Source organism: Vipera ursinii (genome assembly GCF_947247035.1).
Source record: "Vipera ursinii genome assembly, contig: SUPER_3_unloc_1, whole genome shotgun sequence".
In the NCBI taxonomy this organism is placed as follows: Eukaryota; Metazoa; Chordata; class Lepidosauria; order Squamata; family Viperidae; genus Vipera; species Vipera ursinii.
The window spans coordinates 186,029-208,633 of NW_028148452.1; the positions used below are offsets into that span (position 1 = coordinate 186,029).

At 45.4% G+C, this 22,605-nt stretch overlaps 1 protein-coding gene across 1 annotated transcript in view; it reads right to left on the reverse strand.

Annotated features, from left to right (window-relative positions):
* ADGRB1 (adhesion G protein-coupled receptor B1) overlaps positions 1-22,605 on the reverse strand; it is a gene marked incomplete at its 5' end in the record, with an annotated part of 259,043 nt that overhangs the window by 174,275 nt on the left and 62,163 nt on the right. The window contains 2 exons of the mRNA XM_083379962.1: positions 1,795-1,959; positions 5,025-5,132. Coding sequence (XP_083236088.1) covers positions 1,795-1,959; positions 5,025-5,132 — 273 coding nt within the window. The remainder of the gene's footprint in view (positions 1-1,794; positions 1,960-5,024; positions 5,133-22,605) is intronic.

The following is a 22,605-nucleotide window of genomic DNA, read 5'->3' on the forward strand; positions in this document are numbered from 1 at the left end:
AACCAAGCTCAGAGAGCACCAAGGACCCCATAGTTGTCCTCCTCCTCCTCCTCCTTCTTCTCCTCCTCCTCCTCCTTCTTTCCACAAACCCCACTCCCTTCTAGCACTGATGATGTTATCTAGTTGGGTCATGGAATGTCTACAGGAAAGTAACTGACCTCATAGAGCACCAAGGACCCCACAGTTGTCGTTCTCCTCCTCCTCCTCCTCCTCCTCCTCCTCCTCCTCCTCCTCCAACCCCTTCTAGCACTGACCCTAATTGAGTCATGGAACATCTGTATGAAAACAGCCAAGCTTAGAGACCGCCGAAGATCCCTCAGATCTGATACTTGTTAAACTAAACAGAAGTCTTCTCTAACATTCAGCCAGAATTTTATCCCAAGAGTTAAACAGGATTCATTCCTAGAGGTGACACCAAATGTTGCAACCTCTCCTTTGTGTCATCCCATAAAAGGCGCACAACTGACCGTATCTGTATCACTTGCCTAACCATATCAGGGTACCCTTGATATCTTTGTGGCTTGTTAAGGATACATGCCATTTTAAAGAAGTGTTGATCATGCCCAATTCCAAGTTTCCATAGATATATACTTCCGGAGATGAGAATCAATTGGGGGTTTTAATGAGAACACAAAACAGATTAGCTCTCTAACATCCCACTGCCACCATCTTACTGGCTTGCCCTTTTCAACAGCACACGCTGAATTATTTTTACAACTGAAAACATATGCTTGTGGGTGAAATTGCTCAGGCGGGCAGGAACCACAAGGTGATATTTTTCTTTCCACTGTGACTTGGCACGGAGTCAGGTTCCTTGATATCCTTTCACAAATAATACAACTTAGGGGGAAACTATCCAATAAAAGCGAACATCTGTAGCTAGGAGTTGGACTGTGGGCTTCTTGGTGCTTTCTGAACTTATTTGTTGAGTGGAAGATGTTTCATTACCCAACTAGGTAACATCATCAGTACAACTATCTTCATCCGTAAACCAGTGGTGGGATTCAGCCGGTTCGCATCACTTCGGCAGAGCCGGTAGCTATTTTTTTTGTTGCCCAGGCCCAGAATGGACTTCCGGAAGCGGCATCCACACAGAGAACTGGTTGTTCACCTATTTGAATCCCACTACTGCGGTAAACTGTAGGAAGAACAGTTGTGGGAACTTGGAACGTCTGGTTTAATGAAGAGAAGGACTAGGAGTGACATGATAGCCATCTTGCGATACTTGAGGGGCTGTCACAGAGAGGAAAGGGGTCAACTGATTCTCCAAAGAATCTCAGGGCAAGACAAGAAGTAAGAGATGGAAGCTTAATGAGACTTTGAAGCTATAAGGAAAGTGACATTTTTAATACAACTAATCAGTGGAATGGCGTGCCTGCAGAGGTTATGGGTGCTTCATCATGGGAGGTTTTCAAGAAGAGATTGGACAGCCATCGATCTGGAATATTTTAAGGTCTCCTGCTTGATCAAAGAGTTGGGTGAGAAGACCTCCAACATCCCTTGCAACTCTGTTATTCTGCAACTCGTCAAGTAACAGTTTCACTGGTGATGCTACCTAGTTGGGTCGTGAAACGTCTTCACGCAACAAACAAGCGCAGAGAACACCAAGACCTCAACAGGCAAAACTATTTCAGGCCTTGGGTTTAGTGTGCATTATTTATACAGATTGCAGAATTCTGCGGTTTCCCCCATCTGATTTGTTTCTGAAGCTCTTTCAGCCGGAAGCACGCCCTGCCCCATGTCTGGAAGAGAGAAGGGGGGAAGGAATGAGGGGTGGCGCGTGAAGGTCATCACCTGGACAGACTGCAGAATTGTTGCATTGGCGTTGTTCGCGGAGGGGCCCACTGCATTGGGTGCTGTACGAATACGACACACAGAACCGAGTCCTAGTCTGCCAGCCCTCCCCACAGGTGGTCGAACAGACGCTCCAGGGCGACCACTCTTCCGCCGCTGGATCACCTGTCAAGGTGCAGAACACAGGAAACTACCTTATCCTGAGGTCGACCACCCCATCGGTCTGCCATTTTGCTTTTGCATTAGAGAGAGGCGGAAACGGGTCAAGAGAAGAGACGTGGCATGGATTCTCCAGGCTCTCTCTTGGGGAGCCAACCTTTCTCCTTTGACCTTAAGTGGGACAATGAGAACAGCAAGCATCTTCTTGTATGAGAGGTCAAGGTCAAAACTAGGCAATTATACAAGCTATATAAATAATGCAGGTGCTCAATGGGGATGTATTAAGCGAGAGTTCCATTGCTGGGAGTCCTTAAGAAACGACTGGAATGGGGTCTTCCCATTGCAGTCGTTAGGCCACAAGTGTCACCTGAACGACCTGATTTTATGACCTTTTTTTTTCTTGCAGTGTCTTTAAGTAAATCCACAATAAGTGAACCAAAGGCTTGCTGTGGAGACAGTTTTGCCCCCAAACTGAAATAAATGCTGAGGTTACAGCAAAGTTTTCATCAAACGTGATTGCAAGCGAGCAAAAATGCAGCCATGTTGCCGAGCGGGTTTGGCTTCGCCTCCGAGAAGCTTCTTCCGTTCTGAATTTTGGAACGGAAGAAGCTTCTTGGAGGAGAAGCTAAGCCTCTTCTGGGAAAAACAAAGGAAGTCCAGTGGCCTCTTGCAAAAAAGCACCTTTTGGGGGCATCCTGAGATTAAAACAAAGCAGGAATGCCACCTGGGGTTAAACCAGTCCTCCTGCCTTTATCTGGGTTAATTAAGTGCGCTAATTGATCTAACGCAGCACATTTGAGCTGCAAAGTTCTGCATTTATGCTAGACGGCAGCCAAGAGTTTTCCTTTACTGGCTAGCTGAGGAATTCTGGGAATTGAAGCCCACCAGTTGCCAAGATTGGAGACCCTGGTTTAAAGACATTATGCAGTCACAAAGTCCCATCCCCCTTGGTTACTGTTGACTGTCACCTAGCTTAGAGGTCCCCAACCTTTTCGGCACCAGGGACCGGTTCTACGGAGAGAGGTTTTTCCGTGGACCGGAGTGTGTCTTGTTTTGTGTGTTGCCTGCATCCTGTGGGTGGGGCTTTGCTTGTTTGTGCATACTGGTTGTTGGCATGCCATGGCCCGGTACCGGTCCACCAACCAGGGACTGGGGACCCCTGATCTAACTCTAACCATCTGCCGACCCTTATTTGAGAAGGTTGCTGTGCATAGTGTAGCAATACATCAGTTAATTTGGAACATTCATAGGTGGACCAGATTTTTGCTCCTGACAATGCAGTGCAAGTAATCCCCTCTATATGCAGTGCAGGTTGTCCTCAACGTATGACCAAAATTTGAGTTGCTAAGTGAAGAAAAGTCTAGGGTCTCCTGCTTGAGATGGCGGTTGGACTAGAAGACCTCCAAGGTCCCTTTCAGCTCTATTTGGATGGACGGATTGAAATTTGCTAAATGAGTTTCGCCCCGTTTTACGTCCCTCCTTGACAAATTTGTTAACTGAACCGCTGCAGCCGTGAAATTAGTAACTTGGTTGCTAAGGGGAATTTGGTTTTCCACCGTCGCGTCTGCTTGTCCGAAGGTCGCAAAAGGAGATTACCTGATCCCAAGGACACTGCAATGGGACTCACGTCATAAACGCGAGTGACTTATGACCCTCTTTCACACTTACGGCCCTTGCAGCCGCCCCACGGTGACGCGATTTGTATTCGAATGCTTGACAACTGACTCACATCGGAAACACGAGTCAGTTGTCAAGCATTCGGATATAAATCACGTGACCGCAGGGAGGCTGCAACGGTCGTAAGCGTGAAAGAGGGTCTTAAGTCCCTTTTTTTCCTGTGCCGTTGTAAATTTGAACGGTCGCTAAATGAACTGTTATAAGCAGAGGACTCTCCTGGGACCGGCAACTGCCCATCAGCAATTGCTGTGTAGTCAACTGCCAAACTGAGAATACTGCAGGACACTTATTGTGCTATGAGTAGAAGAGCATATTTGTCGCTCAGGGTTGAAGTGTGTGTGCGGGGTCTGTGGTGCCCTCTGAGCTTGGCTCTTTTCTTATTTATTTATTTTTATTTATTTTATTTAGATTTATATACCGCCCTTTCCCGAAGGACTCAGGGCGGTTTACAGGGCATTTAAAAAACAGTCAATACAAACGTTAAAACAAATTAAAAGAGATTAAATAGAACCCTGAGAAAATTAAAACCCAGTTAAAATTAAAATAAAAAATATTCTTAGCCTGGGCCAGAGAGCTCGAAGAGCCAGGTCTTCAGGTCCCGGCGGAATGAGCGGAGGTTGGGGGCAGTCCTAAGCTCCGCAGGCAGCTGGTTCCAGAGGGCAGGCGCCCCCACAGAGAAGGCCCTACCCCTGGGTGTTACCCGCCGGCAATCTTTAACCGGCGGCACCCTGAGAAGACCCTCCTTGTCTCCTTGCACTGGACGAAGGGAGCTTGATGCTGGCAGCAGGTGTTCCCTCAAATATCCCGGACCCATGCCATATAGGGCTTTATAGGTCATCACCAGCACCTTGAATCTCACCCGGAGGGCAACCGGAAGCCAATGCAGCTCGCGGAATAGAGGTGTTACATGGGAGTATCGGGAAACCCCCATCACGACTCGCGCGGCCGCATTCTGCACCAGTTGAAGCCTCCGGGTGGTCTTGCAGATGTTTCATGACCCAACTAGGAACCATCATCAGGGCAGATGCTGTCACCTAGTTGGGTAATGAAATGTCTACAAAGGAAACAGCCAAACTCAAAAAGCATTAAGCACTGCACACTTAGGTTGCTATTCACGCCCAACTGGTTTGCTTAATGGATGGATCCAAATCTTGAGCAAATCCCACCCCCCCAATGGGTGAATTTTATAACCAGGTTAAGGATGTTGGTCTAAGACAGTCCAATAATAGCTTAGAAGTGAATATCTGGAGGCCAAACAGCCTCTCCATGTTTAATCTCCCCTCTTTTGGTTTCTTCTGCCCTAATGAAAATAAAATCAGGCTAAATTGAGCCATCCCGTATGGAGCTGACGATCTCTTACATTGCCTTCATTTTCTCACATTTGGGCTACGTACCTATCTGCGGTGCAGGATAGCCATATTTCTGGAAGTCTTCTACGTCGTCTCTTTTCCGGTTATCTGTCGAGCGTAGAGACTGGCTCCGGGAGTTATAGTGTACATTAGCTAGAAGAAAAAGGGAAAGAAAAAGAAAAGGGGGGAAGAAGAAGAATCTAGATGAACACCCTTGCAAGAATCCTCTTCTCCAAACTTTGGCTTGAAGGGCAGAACAAGAAAGGAAAAATTCACATTACTAGAAGCCCTCTTTGTTAAGGGGGGGCTGAATGGAAGGTCTCCACCTCCCTCAGAAAGGAAGATCAGAGGCAAACAATAAACACTCCATTACATGTTCCCACGCCTGATTTAAGGTGACCTAAACCTCCATCATGAAGAGAACTTATTGAAGAGGACGTGCCTACTTTTCTTTTCAGATAAATGTTGTGAGAAAGCAGGAGTCAAATAATCCACAGGAAGACCATGTATATCTCACTAGAATTGAAAATGAGGATGCTGAAGTGTGGAGAGCCTTAGATTCCACCATTCACATTACAGAATACAGAACATACAGGTTGGAAAGGACCCTGGAGGTCTTCTAGTCCAACCCCCACAATTTCTGGAGGCAAGCCACTCCGCTGATTCATTGTTCTCACTGTAAGGAAAGCTCTCCTGGGGACAACCAACCAACCACTTGATGGGCTGCAAAAATCAGGTCTTCAGGGCCTTTCAAAAGAGTGTCGAATTGGGGAGTCAATCTTATCTCTGCAAGGATGCTGTTCCACGAACAGGGAGCCACCACTGAGAAGACCTTTCTTCTGGAAGTTTCCGGGACCAAAGTCAAGATACAGAAGGATGAATGAAACAAGGTCGCCTACAAAAATCAACTGTAACCATTGCAGCCAATTCTACGTTGGACGTACTTCACGTCAATTAAGAGCCAGGATCCACGAACACTGGCTGGCGGTCAAATGCCACGATCCCCAAATCTTTTATTTTATTTTATTTTATTTTATTTTATTATTTTTTTCTTATATCTGGTGGGAGGGGGGTTGTCGACATCACGATCCCCAAATCTTAATCTCTACCCACACTGACACAAAACAGCACTGGTTTGACTGGAGCACCTCAAAAATCATTGGCCACGCTACCACCCGCCACACTCGTGAGTTGATCGAAGCTTGGCACTCCACAAGCAATTCCATCCACAGACACTTTGACCTACAACCAGCCTACAAACTCCTCAGGATCCAGATCAACTGCCCAGCCCACCAGAGTCAACACTGGCCCTCAACCATCCCACACAAGCCCCCCCCAACCAGCAGTTCACCTCCCAAGGTCTCTGACCTGACCTCCCCATCCCAACACCCATCACAAGCCTCTCACTGATGACTCACACCTGAGCCATCACAGGAGCCTCACTTGACATACCCACACCTGAAGCCCTTATAAACAGAAGAACACTGACATGGACATCCCCCAAACTCCACTGAAGATGTTACCTAGCCTGGTAACGAAACATTTGGAAACCAACCCGCAAGATCAGAGGATGAACCTTCACCTTCAAGATCCTTCTTCTTGGTCCCACCAGATGGACCTTTTTAATAGAGAGGACCTGGAACCTTCCTTTGTCTCTATGGCCTGGTGGATCAGGTAAATATAACTCCCAGCTCCAGTGGATCAGGTAGATACAACTGGGAAAAGATGGTCCTTCAAATACAACTGGGAAAAAATGGCCCCAGGTTATCAGCCACTCAAAATATTTCTTGTAGGCTTTTTAATCTGCTTACTAAAGTTTGCGGCCTTTGAAAACCCTGCAGAATTTGGAATGGAAAGGTTTATGTTCCTTGCAATCATCTGGTCGTTAATACTCTCTCTGAGGATCGTTGGGGCCACTTGGAGGTTCATCTGTGCCCTCAGGGTCACCTCAATAGTGCAAATGGGTGGGGAGCCTTCTTGGAAGTGCCGAAAAAGGGTTTCACTCTCATTTGCACAACTTGGATGATCCTGAAGGCACAGAAGGAACCTCTTAGTGTCCTCAATGACTCTCAGAAAGAGGGCCAATGACAAGAGGACTGCCAGGGATTAAAAATCCTTCCATCCTCCACCATTCAGTCAGATCTGAAGAAGCTTCTTGGATGAGAAGCAAAAGGTCTTCAAAGGAGGGGGGAAAAACATAAATCCAGTTGCCTTTTGAAAAAGCACTTCGGGGACAGGCACGACCTGGATGACTGAGAATCTCCATAGATTCCCAGACAAAGCTTCATCCCCTCTTCCTGTTTTTAAGGAGAAGTTGCATCTCTGCAAACTAAATACAAAGAGAAGCTTTTTTTTTTAAAAAAAAAGATCAAACTGAAGAACGTCAGAGAGAGTTTGCAGCTGGACTGCTGCAACTTCTAAGCATGCACAGAGTGGGTTTTATTCCGAGAACAGCAGCAATCTAAGCAATATTGGAGAACAAAACCTAACAGTGATCAACTTTAGTTTAGGATGCAGCTGTTCCTAAAATATATTCAAATTTTGAGGAGAACCTTTGATTCCAAAATAGGATTTTCTGCAGCACTTTCGGCTGCTGGGGAAGTAGTCGGGGAGCAAAAGCGCAATTAATTCCTAATGCATTCAATTTTTATGAGTAGCCATTTTTTTTGCCTCCCTCAAAACTAATACAACGTATCATTAAACCAAAGACAGCAACATTGGGACAATCGCTGCTCCGCTGAATAGGAATTATTGCCATGGCTCGCGAGACAGCAGCAAAATAAACATTTTTGATACCACGATATAATTAAAAACAACCACAAAAAAACCAAACAAACATCAGCCTTTTGTTTTCGGGATTTAAAATGTTGTCATAAACAATCTGTACAGTTGAGATGCAGATCTTCCCAACAATCATGGAAATTCCCCCGTGAAATGTTCAGAAATATTTGTTTGCTTCCTCTTCGGCTCCAAATGTGGGCTTCCGTTTCTTCTAAACAAAGCTGGCGGCTTTGTAATTAAGAAGTTCAGGATTCAAATTAGTTTATGAACAAGCTTCTTCCCATGAGTCCCACATCCCCACCTGCTTTTTATTTTATTTTATTTTTTTCCCTTCTGTCTCGCTTCCCTCCGATCTGAAGGTCTTCAAGATTTGCTGGTGTTGTTTCCGAGCTTGATAAATCTGTTTTTTCCCCCGAAATGGGGGAAAAAAACATAGACTGGAAGCACTGCAATTTTCATTTTCATTTCATTTCATTTTATTTGTATTTCAGACCTGTGACCTGCTTTCAGATTGGAGGACAATCTATTTGTGAACCTCATCAGGAGGAAAAGGACGAGGAAGGGTGACATGATATTTGAGGGGCTGCCACAAAAAAGAGGGGCAGGGGTGGGGGTGGATCGAGCTATTCTCCAAAGCCCCTGAAGGCAGGACAAGAAGCCACGGATGGAAACTAATCAAGGAGAGAAGCAACCTGGAATCAAGGAGAAATTTCCTGACAGTGAGAACAATTAATCATTGGAACAGCTTGCTTCTAGAAGTTCTGGGTACTCCATCACAGGAGGTTTTTAAGAAGTTGCCACAAAGAAGACGGGGTCAACCTATTCTCCAAAACACCTGAGGGCAGGATAAGAAGTAACGGATGGAAGCTTATCAAAGAGAGAAGCAACCTAGAACGGAGGACACATTTTCTGTGAGAGAGAAAATATTTCATCAGTGGAACAGTTTGCCTTCAGAAGCTGTGGACGCTCTCCCTCACTGGAGGTTTTCAAGAAGAGACTGGACAGCCATTTGTCTGATAATGGTGTAGGTCACGGGTAGGCAACCTTGGCTCTTTTATGACTCGTGGACTTCAACTCCCAGAATTCCTGAGCCAGCATGGGGGAACTATGGCCCCTTCATGACTGGTGGACTTCAACTCCCAGAATTCCTGAGCCAGCATGGGGAACTATGGCCCCTTCATGACTGGTGGACTTCAACTCCCAGAATTCCTGAACCAGCATGGGGGAACTATGGCCCCTTCATGACTGGTGGACTTCAACTCCCAGAATTCCTGAGCCAGCATGGGGAACTATGGCCCCTTCATGACTGGTGGACTTCAACTCCCAGAATTCCTGAGCCAGCATGGGGAACTATGGCCCCTTCATGACTTGTGGACTTCAACTCCCAGAAATCCTGAGCCAGCATGGCTCAGCATGGAAACCTCTCCCTCTCCCCTCAGCATGGCTGGCTCAGGAATTCTGGGAGTTGAAGTCCACAAGTCATAAAAGAGCCCAGGTTGCCTACCCCTGCTATAGGGTCTCCTGCTCGAGCAGAGGATTAAAGCAGAAGACTTTCAACATCTCTTTCGCTATTCTGTATTCTGTAAAAGTATATTTGGTTTGGATAAAGAATAGAATAGAATAGAATAGAGCTGGAAGGGACCTTGGAGGTCATCTAGTCCAGCCCCCTGCTTGAGCAGGAGAACCTATCCCATTTCAGACAAGTGACTGACTAGCCTCTTCTTAAACACCTCCAGTGATGGAGCGCCCACGATTTCTGGTGTCAAGCTGTTCCACTGGTTAATTGTTCTCACTGTCAGGAAGTTTCTCCTTAGTTCCAGGTTGCTTCTCTCTTTGATGAGTTTCCAACCATTGTTTCTTGTTCTGCCTTCAAGCGCTTTGGAGAATGATGTGACCCCCCCTCTTCTTTGTGGCAGCCCCTCAGTTACTGGAATGCTGCTATCATGTCTCCCCTGTTTCTTCTTTTCCAAAGAACTTCTATTGGAAAGAATTGGAGAAGTCAAACTTCCTCCCAATGATCTGGAGAGGTATTTGATGAATTCTCTTCTCCAACCTATTCTCGAAGCAAAAAAACATCCAATTCTGATTCTCCATGCCGTGCCGACATCTTGTTCTCGTTATTATAGACTTTTTAGAATAAACAATGCCTGAAGATCATTTGAAGTGTTTCATTAGTCGGAACCATGACACCTATCTGTGCAGAGTCCGTTCCAACTGACCCCCCTCACTTGGCAGTCAGGTTCCACCTGATGAGTCCCTGAATGGCCAAGATTGGCCTCTAATGAGTTGCACAATTGCTTTCTATTCCCATGCCACCATCTTGGATCTCAGCTGTCAAACTCGGGCTAATTAAAGCTGATGGGGTCTAAACAGCCCGAATTCAAAGTCTGTTCTGGCAACAGCTGCAGAAATTGTTGAGTGGGAAAAATTGATATCTTCCTCCTTGGAACCAGTTGAGATGCCATGAGTTAATGACTCGACATCATACTCTGTTTTCTTTCGTATTATTTATTTTTAGTTTCCAGGGTGCTCGTCAGCCATCGAAAGCTTCTTGTTGGGGAGAATGTGCAGATGATACGATAAATCAGAGTTTCTCTTTAGGTTGGTTTCAGCTTTCCAATGCCTTCTCTGGAATTTTATGCCTGCCGACTCTTCCTGATATTGGTGGTACCAATCTGGATTGATCTGGCCTATCCTTTCGAAAAGCAGTTTTATTATATCATAGAAACACCACTATAAAGAATGTGATATATTAAAACCAGAGGAGGAGGAGGAGGGAAGGAAGGAAGGAAGGAAGGAAGGAAGGAAGGAAGGAAGGAAGGAAGGAAGGAAGGAAAATGAAGAGAAGGAAGGAAGGAAGCTGTGGTGGTGCAAAGGAGTTCAATCTTGATGAGGTTCAAGGTTGACTCGGCCTTCCATCCTTCCAAGGTCAGTATAATGAAGACCCAGATTGTTGGAGGGTCAACATGCTGACTCTGGAAACCACTTAGAGAGGGCTGTAAAGGAAGGAAGGAAGGAAGGAAGGAAGGAAGGAAGGAAGGAAGGAAGGAAGGAGGGGGAAGACGGAAAGAAGGATAAAAGAAGGAGTTGAAGAAGTTGGAAGAGAAGGTGGTGGAGAAAGAAAGAAAAAGAGAAAGAGAGAAAGGAAGGAAGAAGAGAAGAAGGAAAAGTAGTGGAATAAAATATCCTCAGTCAAATTCTAAAATGTTCATTAGGTAAAAGTTCCCCCGCACATGCGTGCTAGTCGTTTCCGACTCTAGGGGACGGTGCTCATCTCCGTTTCAAAGCCGAAGAGCCAGCGCTTGTCCGAGGACGTCTCCGTGGTCATGTGGCCGGCATGACTAGACGCCAAAGGCGCATGGAACGCTGTTACCTTCCCACCATAGCGGTCCCTATTTTTCTACTTGCATTTTTACGTGCTTTCGAACTGCTAGGTTGGCAGAAGCTGGGACGTGTAACAGGCGCTCACTCTGTTACGCAGCACTCGGGATTCGACCCGCCAAACTGCCGACCTTCAGTTCGACAAGCTCAGCGTCCTAACCCACTGAGCCACCGCGTCCCTATAACGTTCATTAAATTAGTCAAAATTCTCCTTTTTTTGCCCTTTGGTTGGAAAAAAAAGAAAGAGAAATATTCTTCAGATGTTTACATGCAACATAGGAACCACCCTCAGCTGCAAATTCAATACACATTTATCCTTCTGTGTTGTACTTATTTGGGCTATCCATATACAAGGGAACTTCACGATTAAGCTAGAAGACGTTTCAAAAGGACATGGAGCTACCCAAAGGCTATTTTACACATCACATACAGAAGATCCCCACTGTAATAACTAACAGAGAACGGGAAAGCCAAAGGGTGAGTAAAGATGAAGTTAGAAGTGAAGAACTTTCTAACACTCAGTCAATGTCGATGGAGATTCTCCAGGTCAGGTCATGGTTGCTACAAAGGTGCTTTTCAAAAGACAAGTGGACTTTCTTTGTTTTTTTCCTTTGAAAACGTTTCGCTTCTCATCTGAGAAGCTTCTTCAGTTCTGACCGAATGGTGGAGAATGGAAGGATTTATATTCCTTGCAGCCATCTGGTCATTTGCACTCTTTCTGAGAGTCGTTGAGGCCACTTGGAAGTTTATCCCACTCAGATAGGCCTCCAAGGGGCCTCAACGATCCTCAGAGAGAGTACTAACGACCAGATGACTGCGAGGAATATAAATCCTGCCATTCCCCACCATTCGGTCAGAACTGAAGAAGTTTCTTGGATGAGAAGCGAAACGTCTTCAGGAAAAAAAACAAAGTACAGTTGCCTTTTTTTGGGGGGGGGGAAACACACCCTTGGGACTCAGTCAATGCCTGACACTTGAGTCCATTGCTTTTCCACCAATTTAGAAGCTCTCCTGCGTATCCAATTGTCTGCAAACATCATTCTTTCCTCAAAGAGAAGTTGTGTCAAGGTAGAGATGAAGGATTATTATATTCACTGCTGTTCTTTTTTTTCTTTTTTTAAAGAAGGATTTATCTACCTTATCTAAGTTCTTGATAAATGAAATGCAAAGAGCGGACTGGTCTGCAGAGGCAAAACTAGACGATCCCCGCCGAGTGTGTTGGAAGGACTACACAAATAGCCATACTCGCCATTCTTGTTGGCCAGCATGTGACAAAGGTCTGGCCAGACGCAACCATTTTTTTGCTCAAAGGTCATGTGCTAGTAAATACATATGGAAGCCGTTACTGACAGACAGCATCTTTATCTCCTGCATCTTGGACTGTTCTCCAGTCCCTCCTCCTCGTAGCTCCGTCTGACATTCATCCTCAAGGCAGGGTTTTTTAATTTTAGCTCCCTTCCCTGTTCTCACCACGAAATTAACATTTCAGGGCACTCGGGCTTGGCAAGGAGAATTGCACATTAAGGAGCCATGTGCCTCGTGAAACGAGTGAGTGATCTGCTTAAATTTGGATGAGCGTCACTGTCACGGCGGGAAATAAGTCAGACCTTAAGCAGGGGGGAGAGCAACGAACAGACCACGGTCAGTTTGCCTGGTGCAACGTCTCAGATGTGGCTTGGGGTCCTGCATCCCTTCCTTTGGTCCTGGGGCCAGGTCCACTTTCAAAGCCTGAGTAGGAAGGGCTGGGGGAAGGGATTCTGCGTAATTCTGGGGCATGTGCACTTCCCGTCACTACGCCGGAAAGCCCGCTTGACATGTTTCCACTTGGTTTCAGACGTATTTATTAATTTAGTTTGAAAGGGGGGGGGGAAACATAACTTAGGGCTCTCCCACATGGCGCAAGAGCTGGAAGGAAGCATGCCAGGGTTAAAATATATGGGCCCTGCTTGCAAACGCTCGTCCGTTTCAGCTACGAAGCAGAAAAATGTAGAACATAGAATAAGAGGGCTGGAAGTGATCTTGGAGGTGTTCTAATCCAGCCCTCTGCTCAAGCTTCTTGCAAACCTCCAGTGATGGTGATGGAGCAACCACAACTTCTGGAGGCAAAAGGTCGCACTGGTTAGTTGTTCTACCTGTCGGGAATTTTCTCCTTAGTCCTAGGTTGCTTCTCTCCTTGATTAGTTTCCATCCGTTGCTTCTTCTCCTGCCTCAGCTGTCTTGCAGAATAGGCTGACTCCATCTCTTTTGTGGCAGCCCCTCAAATATTGGAAGGCTGCTATACTATCACCACTAATCAGGGAAGAACAACTAAGATGATCCAAGGCCTGGAGACTAAAACATACTAAAAAGGACTGCAGGATTTGGGTTTGGATAGTCTAGACAAAAGAAGGACTAGGGAGGGAAATGATAGCAGTGTTCCAGTATCTGACGGGCTGCCACAAAGAAGAGGGGGTCAAATTATTCTCCAAAGCACCAGAGGGCAGGATGAGAAACAATGGTTGGAAACTGATCAAAGAGAGAAGCAACCTGGAATTAAGGAGAAAGTTCCAGACAATGAGGACAATCAACCAGTGGAACAGCTTTTCCTCCAGAAATCGTGGGCGCTCCATCACTGGAGGTTTTTAAGAAGAGACTGGACATTCACGTGTCTGAGATGGTATAGGTTCTCCTGCTTGAGCAAGGGGCTGGACTAGACAACCTCCAAGGTCCCTTCCAGCTCTATTCTGTTCTGTTCTGTTCTATTCTATTCTATTCTATTCTATTCTATTCTATTCTATTCTATTCTATTCTATTCTATTCTATTCTATTCTATTCCATTCCATTCCACTCCACTCCACTCCACTCCACTCCACATTTTTATTCCCTATTCTATTCTATTCTATTCTATTCTATTCTATTCTATTCTATTCTATTCTATTCTATTCTATTCTATTCCATATTTTCTATTCTATTCTATTCTATTCTATTCTATTCTATTCTATTCTATTCTATTCTATTCTATTCTACTCTACTCTACTCTACTCTACTCTACTCTACTCTACTCTACTCTACTCTACTCTACTCTATTCTATTCTATTCTATTCTATTCTATTCTATTCTATTCTATTCTATTCTATTCTATTCCTTCTCTTCATTAGACTAGACATGCGTAGTTTCCTCCATCATTCATCATTTGGTTTAACCTCCAGAGCCCTTATCTGACCCCCTTAGAACTAATCCTTTCTTAGCACACTCTTTAAGAGAATTACTACAGTTGTTAAGTTAGCAACCCAGTTGTCAGAAGGTCGCAATTGTTATCACATGACCCCGGGATGCTGCAACTGTCGCAAATACATACCAGTTGCCAAGCCTCTGCATTTTGATCACATGACCATGGGGATACTACCACAGTCGTCAGCATGAAAAACGCCCAGAAGTCACTTTTTAGGTGCCCTTGTAAGTTTTGAACAGTCACTAAACTAAGAGTTGTAAGCCGAGGACTCTCTGTATTGCAAAATCAGGCACTCTGTTTTCCTGTCATCCTTTGTCTGCAAAAATCTTTTGTTTTCGGAGCTCGGACTTTGCAAAACCCGCCCAGGAGTTTCTCCAGCTGTCCCCTCTGTCCCCGAGTGTGCATGCACAGAACGACAGAACGAGAGAGCTGGAAGGGACCTTGGAGGTCTTCTAGTCCAGCCCCCTGCTTAGACAGAAAACCCTCTACCCCCGTTACACACCAATGGCTCTACGGTCTCTTCTTAAAAATCTCCAGTGATGGAGCACCCAGAACTTCTGAAGGCAAGCCGTTCTTTTGATTCCACTGTTCTCCCTCTCAAGAAATTCCTCCTTAGTTCCAGGTTGCTTCTCTCCTTGATTAGTTTCCATCATTGCTTAGTTCTCTCCTTATTTAGCTTCCATCCGTTTCTTCATGTTCTGCCTTCTGATGCTTTGGAGAACAGGCTGACACACACACACACACACACACACACACACACACACACACACACACACACTATTGGTGGCAGCCCCTTAGATACTGTCCCAAAGTTGCTTTTTCACGAGGCAACTGGACTTACTTGTTTTTCTTTGAAGACATTTCGCTTCTCATCCAGGAAGCTTCTTCAACTCTGACTGGATGGTGGGGAAGGGAAGGATTTATATTCCTTGCAGACAGCTGGCCATTTGCATCCTTTTAGAGAGTTATTGAGGTCACCGGGAGGTTTATCTGTGTCCTCGGGGGGGCACCTGAGTGATGCAAATGGGTGTGGAGCCTTCTTGGAACTGCTGAAAGGACTTTGTTCTAGACTGGAGATAGATGATGTCGTATCCCTCCCCCTCTGTTGAGGGAGGGGTGTTCAATTTAGACATAGATGGTAGCCCTGGGTAGAATGGATCTGGCCTTGGAGACTACAACTCATGTTATTTACTTAGTTCCAAAGGTGCTTTTTTCAAGATGCAATGGGACTTTCTTGTTTTTCTTTGAAGACGTTTCGCTTCTCATCCAAGAAGCTTCTTCAGCTCTGACTAGATGGTAGGGAATGGAAAGATTTATACTCCTTGCAGACAGCTGGCCATTTGCATCCTTCTAGAGAGTTATTGAGGTCACCTGGAGGTTTACCTGTCTCCTCGGGGTGGCACCTGAGTGATGCAAATGGAAGTGCTGAAAGGGCTGTGTTGTAGACTGGACATAGATGATGTCGTATCCTTCCCCCTCTGTTGAGGGAGGGGTGTTCAGTTTTGAGATAGATGGGCTCTTTGACCCCTCTTTCAAACCAGCGGTCCTCTCGGTTCGGAATGTGGACCTTGATAAACCTCCTAGTGGCCTCAGTGACTCTCTAAAAGAATGAAAATGACCAGCTGTCTGCAAGGAGTATAAATCCTTCCATTCCCCACCATCCAGTCAGAGCTGAAGAAGCTTCCTGGAGGAGAAGCGAAACGTCTTCAGAAGTAAAACAAGGAAGTCCAGTTGCCTCTTGGAAAAGCAACTTTGGGACAACCATGATCTGGATGGTCTGAGAATCTCCATGGACCCCTCAGATATTATATACAGTGTTATCATGTCAGCACTAGTCCTTCTTTTCCTTAAACTAAAAAGGTAAAGGTAAAGGTTCCCCCGCACATGCGTGCTAGTTGTTTCCGACTCTAGGGGCCGGTGCTCATCTCCGTTTCAAAGCCGAAGAGCCAGCGCTTGTCTGAGGACGTCTCCGTGGTCATGTGGCTGGCATGACTAGACGCCAAAGGCGCACGGAATGCTGTTACCTTCCCACCGGAGTGGTCCCTATTTTTCTACTTGCATTTTTACGTGCTTTTGAACTGCTAGGTTGGCAGAAGCTGGGAAGAGAAACAGGCGCTCACTCTGTTACGCGGCACTCGGGATTCGACCCGCCAAACTGCTGACCTTCTGATCGACAAGCTCAGCGTCCTAACCCACTGAGCCACCGCGTCCCTACTACCCAATTCCAGCAACCGTTCTTCACATTGTCTAGGCCTGCACACCTGTGTGCAAACAATGGGAGATAGAGAGCTGCCAAAACAACAACAACAACTGGGTACTTTAACATTTGAAAGAGACTCGTTGTGCTGTTCCTCACAACCTTTGCACAGATTTCCAATGGCTTGCTCATCCGAGCTATGGATGTTGGCTAAGATGCTGAACCCGTAAAGCTTCTGTCTTTTTCCGAATTCCCCCAAAATAGCAGAAAACCCCCTATCTAAAATAGAAGGGATTGCAGGTAATCCACTACTTAAGAACCGTTCGTTTATTGACCGTTCAAACTTGTGAGGGCCCTGAGAAAAGGGACTCATGACTGTTTTTCGCACTTACGACCATTGCAGCATCCCCGCGGTCACATGATAAGAATTCAGATGCTCGGCAACCGACTCATGCTGTTGTGGGGTCCCTGGGATCCCCTTTTGCGACCTTCCGACAAGCAAAGTCAATGGAGATGCCAGATTCACTTAAGGACCATATTCCTAACTTAACAATTGTCAGGATTCAGTTAGCAAATATGGCAATCAAAATGGGCCATGCTCACTTAACTAATGTCTCACTTAGCAACAGAAGTTCTGGGGCTCAGATGTCGAGAACTACCTGTACAGATTTCTTGGCCCTGAGCAAGCTCTAAACAGACTGTCATGGTTCCGACAGATGAAACTCTTCAAAGAACTTTGAGGCATTGTTTGCCTTAAAGAATCTTTATTTGAGTAGCATGGCATCGGCACGTACGTGGTGGAAGCCAAAATCTGAATTCTCCTCCCCTAAACACATAGTATCAAAGCACAATTCCCTCCTCTAATTAACAGTCATAAATCACATTCTCCCATCAGTTTGGAACACAGAACTTCCCTCCAGTTCTCCAGCCCGCCATTTCTTATCATCTCTTATTTCAAACAGCCTTGGAAAAAACACTCTACTACGATGTTGTTATGTCTAACTAATTCCCATACACATTCTTCCTCCTCCCTCCCCAGGATCATCTATTTCTAACTCTAAAAGTAACACACAGGTTAAGGGGGAAATGGCTGCATCTTCATATATTGTCAAAGCAAGAACATCCGATGTTAGCAGCATTGACACAGACAATGCTACAAACCACAGGGCTGTCAAACAAATCCCGTTTTGCAGAGGGATCGGTCAGAGACAGACAAGCATACCAAGCGGGGAAGTTGTTTGTTGCTTAACCTGAAGGAATTCTGCCTTCGGTACCCCACAAAGCAGCCCTGCTTTCTCCCAGACCTTGAAGGCATCTGATGTGGCTTTGGAAGAGTGTAGACAGCTGGCATCTGCTGCCTGCCGAAACAAAACCTGCCAACTGACAGACTCCACTTCTTGGCTTTGAAATTTGCCCTGGAGGAAGATAACGGCTCGGCTATGGTTCCCAGGGGGTTTGATGTGCAAACATCACTACTAGGCAGTTGCACGTGCAAACCGTACAAAACCCACACGGATTCTCTGATGGGGTTCTAAAAGGCATTCAACCAACTCAGCACAATTTGGAATTTCTATGCTAATGTGGAAAAAGCCAATTCTGGAAGGGTCAAAAACCTCAGATTGATTCATCCTTGATAATCATGATCCATCAGTCATGGCCAAATAAATATATGGGGCCTCCTGCCTGGTCAATGACTGTTGGGTAGCTGCCAGATTATTCTAGTCATGGCAGCCATCGGATCTTAGCATAACCACCCCACCATACACAGGTGAGTTATGCAGGTGTGGGCTTATTTACCTTTTTCCCCATGTGGACAATATTGGGGTGTCTGCAGAGAGAGGGGGTCAAAAAACTAAAGACAGGGGTTCACCACCATATGATAGAAGAGCTGCCTTTTCTTATCTGTATGCCAAATATTAAAAAGAAAGGAGTGTACTGTAGTTTGCTACCTTGACTTTTTGGCCCCCTCCCTGCAGAAAATCCTGGATGGATGGATGGATGGATGGATGGGTGGGTGAGAGAGGAGATAAATGATAATAGAGATAGAGATAGATAGATAGATAGATAGATAGATAGATAGATAGATAGATAGAGAGAGAGAGAGAGAGAGAGAGAGGGATAGATAGATAGATAGATAGATAGATAGATAGATAGATGATAGATAGATAGATAGATATAGAGATAGATAGATAGATAGATAGATAGATAGATAGATAGATAGATAGATAGATAGATAGATGGATGGATGGATGGATGGATGGATGGATGGATGGATGGATGGATGGACGGACAGACAGATAGATAGATAGACAGACAGACAGACAGACAGACAGATAACAGAATATCAGAATGTTATTCTGTTGGAAGGGACCCTGGAGGTCTTCTAGTCCACCCCCTGCTCAAGCAGGAAACCCTATACCATTTCAGACAAGTGGTGGTCCAGTCTCTTCTGAAACAGATTGGACAACCATTTGTCTGAAGAGAAGGATGGACATGGACCCAAACTAGTGAACATCTGGTCTGAATCAATATGCATGTCAAGCTGAACAGATCTACAATTTCCTTCTACCCCTTTCTGAAGAGAGGGACGACTTTTCCTCTCCTCCATCTTCTGCCCCTCTAGCAGTTCTCCTCCGGCAGTTCGCAGAGGTCACCGTGAGCAATTCGGTGATCATCTCCTCTTCTTCCTGCCTTGGGTGTAAATTGATCTGGCCTAGGAGAGTTGAATTTATCTAAGTCTTCTTTCACCCTCTCCTTGTCTATTCTGAGCTACGGCTCACTCCTTGCTCTAATGGCCCAGTCTGGAGGAGCTAAAGTTTCATTTCTCTTCCGATAAAGGGCAGATATAAAATACGAGTTCGTGGGAAGTCGAGAAACGATGGAGATCGGATGCAGGCAAGCTCTGAGTCATGCCGCATGCAGGGAGAAAAAGATGAGCTACAAATCGCCCTGAAAGATCAAGTCATCAATGGGAATATTTGGCAACTGGCTGACCTCAAAGACGACATTAAAAAAAAGAAAGGAATTAAAACAGAAATACAGATGGGAACGGCACGCTGCACATTTAACTGCCAAAAAAGAAGTGATGTGGTGGTGGCTCTACAATTATGCTTCAATCAATCAATCAATCAATCAGAATAGAGCTGGAAAGGACCTTGGAGGTCCTCTAGTCCAACCCCTTGTACAAGTAGGAAACCCTATGTTGAAAGAAAAGTCTCCATCAGGGTTCAGTCCAAGCCGGGAATAAACAACATGGCGACTGCTTTAGGAAGAAGGTTGCAGTTTATTGAAGAGGAGAGCCAGATGGCTCTGGAAGGAAAAAACGGGGATGAGTACATGTAGGGAGTGGGGTTTTATACCCTCTGGACCCTTTTGTTTGGAGTTGCTTCCTGTTCCTGTTTGAGGCTTTGCATTTCCTGTGTCATGAACTTTGACCTGTGTCCCTTTGGCATCTGCGAGTAAATCCAATTATGTCCTGTCTTAGAGTTTGGATGGGCTATGTAGATTTTAGGTGTCTTTGTCTTTCTAATCTTCTAGCTGGAGGCCTCCAACGTTCCTGAATGGATTATTTACATCTGCATTTCTACAGAGCTGGTTTCTGCTTGGGGGAAGGGAGACTTGGGGCTATTAGGAAAAAAACTGGGCATGCTTTTCTGCCTCTTTAAGATCCTTTGAGGAAATATAATATTCTCCCTTTTAATATTTCCATCTCTGGGGGGCTGACTTCCCACACCTAGATGATTTCAGACAAATAGCTGTCCAATCTCTTCTTAAAAATCTCCAGTGATGGAGCACCCACAGCTTCTGAAGGCCGGCAGTTCCACTGGTTAATTATCCTCACTGTTAGGAAGTTCCTCCTTAATTACAGGTTGCTTCTTGCCCTGAAACATTTGATTCCAAAGGGTGCAACCATCAATCAGAAGAGAGCTGGAGGGGACCTGGGCGGTCTTCTAGTCCAACCCCCTGCACAAGCAGGTAAACCTATCTCATTTCAGACAAATAGCTGTCCAATCTCTTCTTGAAAACCTCCTGTGATGAAGCACCCACAGCTTCCAGAGACAAGCCGTTCCCCTGATTTGTTGTTGTTGTTAGCTGCGAAGTCGTGTCCGACCCATCGCAACCCTATGGACAATGTTCCTCCAGGCCTTCCTGTCCTCTACCATCTTCTGGAGTCCATTTAAGCTCACGCCTCCTGCTTCAGTGACTCCATCCAGCCACCTCATTCTCTGTCGTCCCTTTCTTCTCTTGCAACTCTTCTAATTGTCAGGAAATTTCCCTTCAGTTCTACATTGGTCCTCTCTTTGAATCTTTTGATTCCAAAGATTGCCACGGTCGGAATACAGTCAAATCAAAATCCCCTTTTGAAACCCTTCAGTCTTATCCCCATACACAACAATTTGTGCGTATTATTTTCAACAAAACCTGCTATTTTTTTTAATCCCATTTATATCCCACCCTTCTCCGTAGACTCAGGGTGGCTTACAATCTAAGCACAAATCAAATGTGCTTAGCAATATTGGCTACCAAATGACAGTTTATTGCATGACCTCACTTAAAAAGGTAAAGGTTCCCCTGCACATGCATGCTAGTCATTTCCGACTCTAGGGGTTGGTGCTCATCTCCGTTTCAAAGCCGAAGAGCCAGCATTTGTCCGAGGACGTCTCCGTGGTCATGTGGCCGGCATGACTAGACGCCAAAGGCGCACGGAATGCTGTTACCTTCCCACCGTAGTGGTCCCTATTTGTCTACTTGCATTTTTACATGCTTTCGAACTGCTGGGTTGGCAGAAGCTGGGACGAGTAACAGGCACTCACTCTGTTACGCGGCACTCAAGATTCAACCCGCCAAACTGCTGACCCTCTGATCGACAAGCTCAGTGTCCTAACCCACTGAGCCACCGCATCCCTTAGGACCTCACTTAGCTCTGGCTTTTTTTTTTGAGATCTAAAGGGAAACAGGGCTAGTGCCGAGCAAGCACCGTGGAAAAACTTGTGGAAGAATTTGCTTGGGTGTCTGTCCAAATTAGTCCATGTGAACGAGACGAAGAAAGCCTAATGTGCTAGAATCTTTTTCATTTGAAGATTTCCACTCTTACATGATTTAACTTTATGGGAATGTCAAGCAAAGTGTAAAATTAAGGAAGGCATCCACTTTCTCTTCTGTGGACAGACAGCTCACCTGTCCTCGGCTGGGAAGATCATATTCATATCAAACTTTAATTAGATTTCATGTATGCTCTGGCAGTTAACAGAATAGAGTAACAGAATAACAGGTCCTCTAATCCAACTCCTTGCTTAAGCAGGAGACCCTATGTCCTTTGAGAAAATGGTTGTGCAGTCTCTTCTTGAAAGACCTCCAGTGATGGAGCACCCACAACTTCTGGAGGCAAGCTGTTCCACTGGTTAATTGTTCCCAGAGTCAGGAAGCTTCTCCTTAGTTCTAGGCTTCTTCTCTCCTTGATTAGTTTCCATCCATTGCTTCTTGTCCTGCTTTCAGGTGCTTTGGAGAATAGCTTGACCCCCTCTTCTTTGGGGCAGCCCCTCAGATACTGGAAGACTGCTATCATGTCACCCCTCGTCCTTCTTTTCATTATACACTATTACACGAGTCTCCAAACTTGGCAACTTGAAGACTTGTGGACTTCAACTCCCAGAATTCCTCAGCCAGCCATTCTGGGAGTTGAAATCCACAAGTCTTCAAGTTGCCAAGTTTGGAGACCCCTGCACTATTATAATTAATTCCTGGAACTTTTCTTCATACAGTACGTTTTAGCCTCTAGTCCCCTCATCATTTTTCTCTCATCTTCAATTAAACTGAAGATCATCAAAGGCAGTTGTGGAGACTAAGCTTGGGAATGTCAGCTTATACAGTCCGTTCTGTAAGTGCAGACAAATTGTCCATCAATGGACACATAGAAACAAAGTACCTTTACATACCATTCCAAAGAGACAATAAAAAACCCAAAAGACTAGATTACATGAACTAGATTACATGAACACCAGCTAGCAGCAAGAGAACACGATGGAAACACCTTAAATTCACAACACATGGAAACA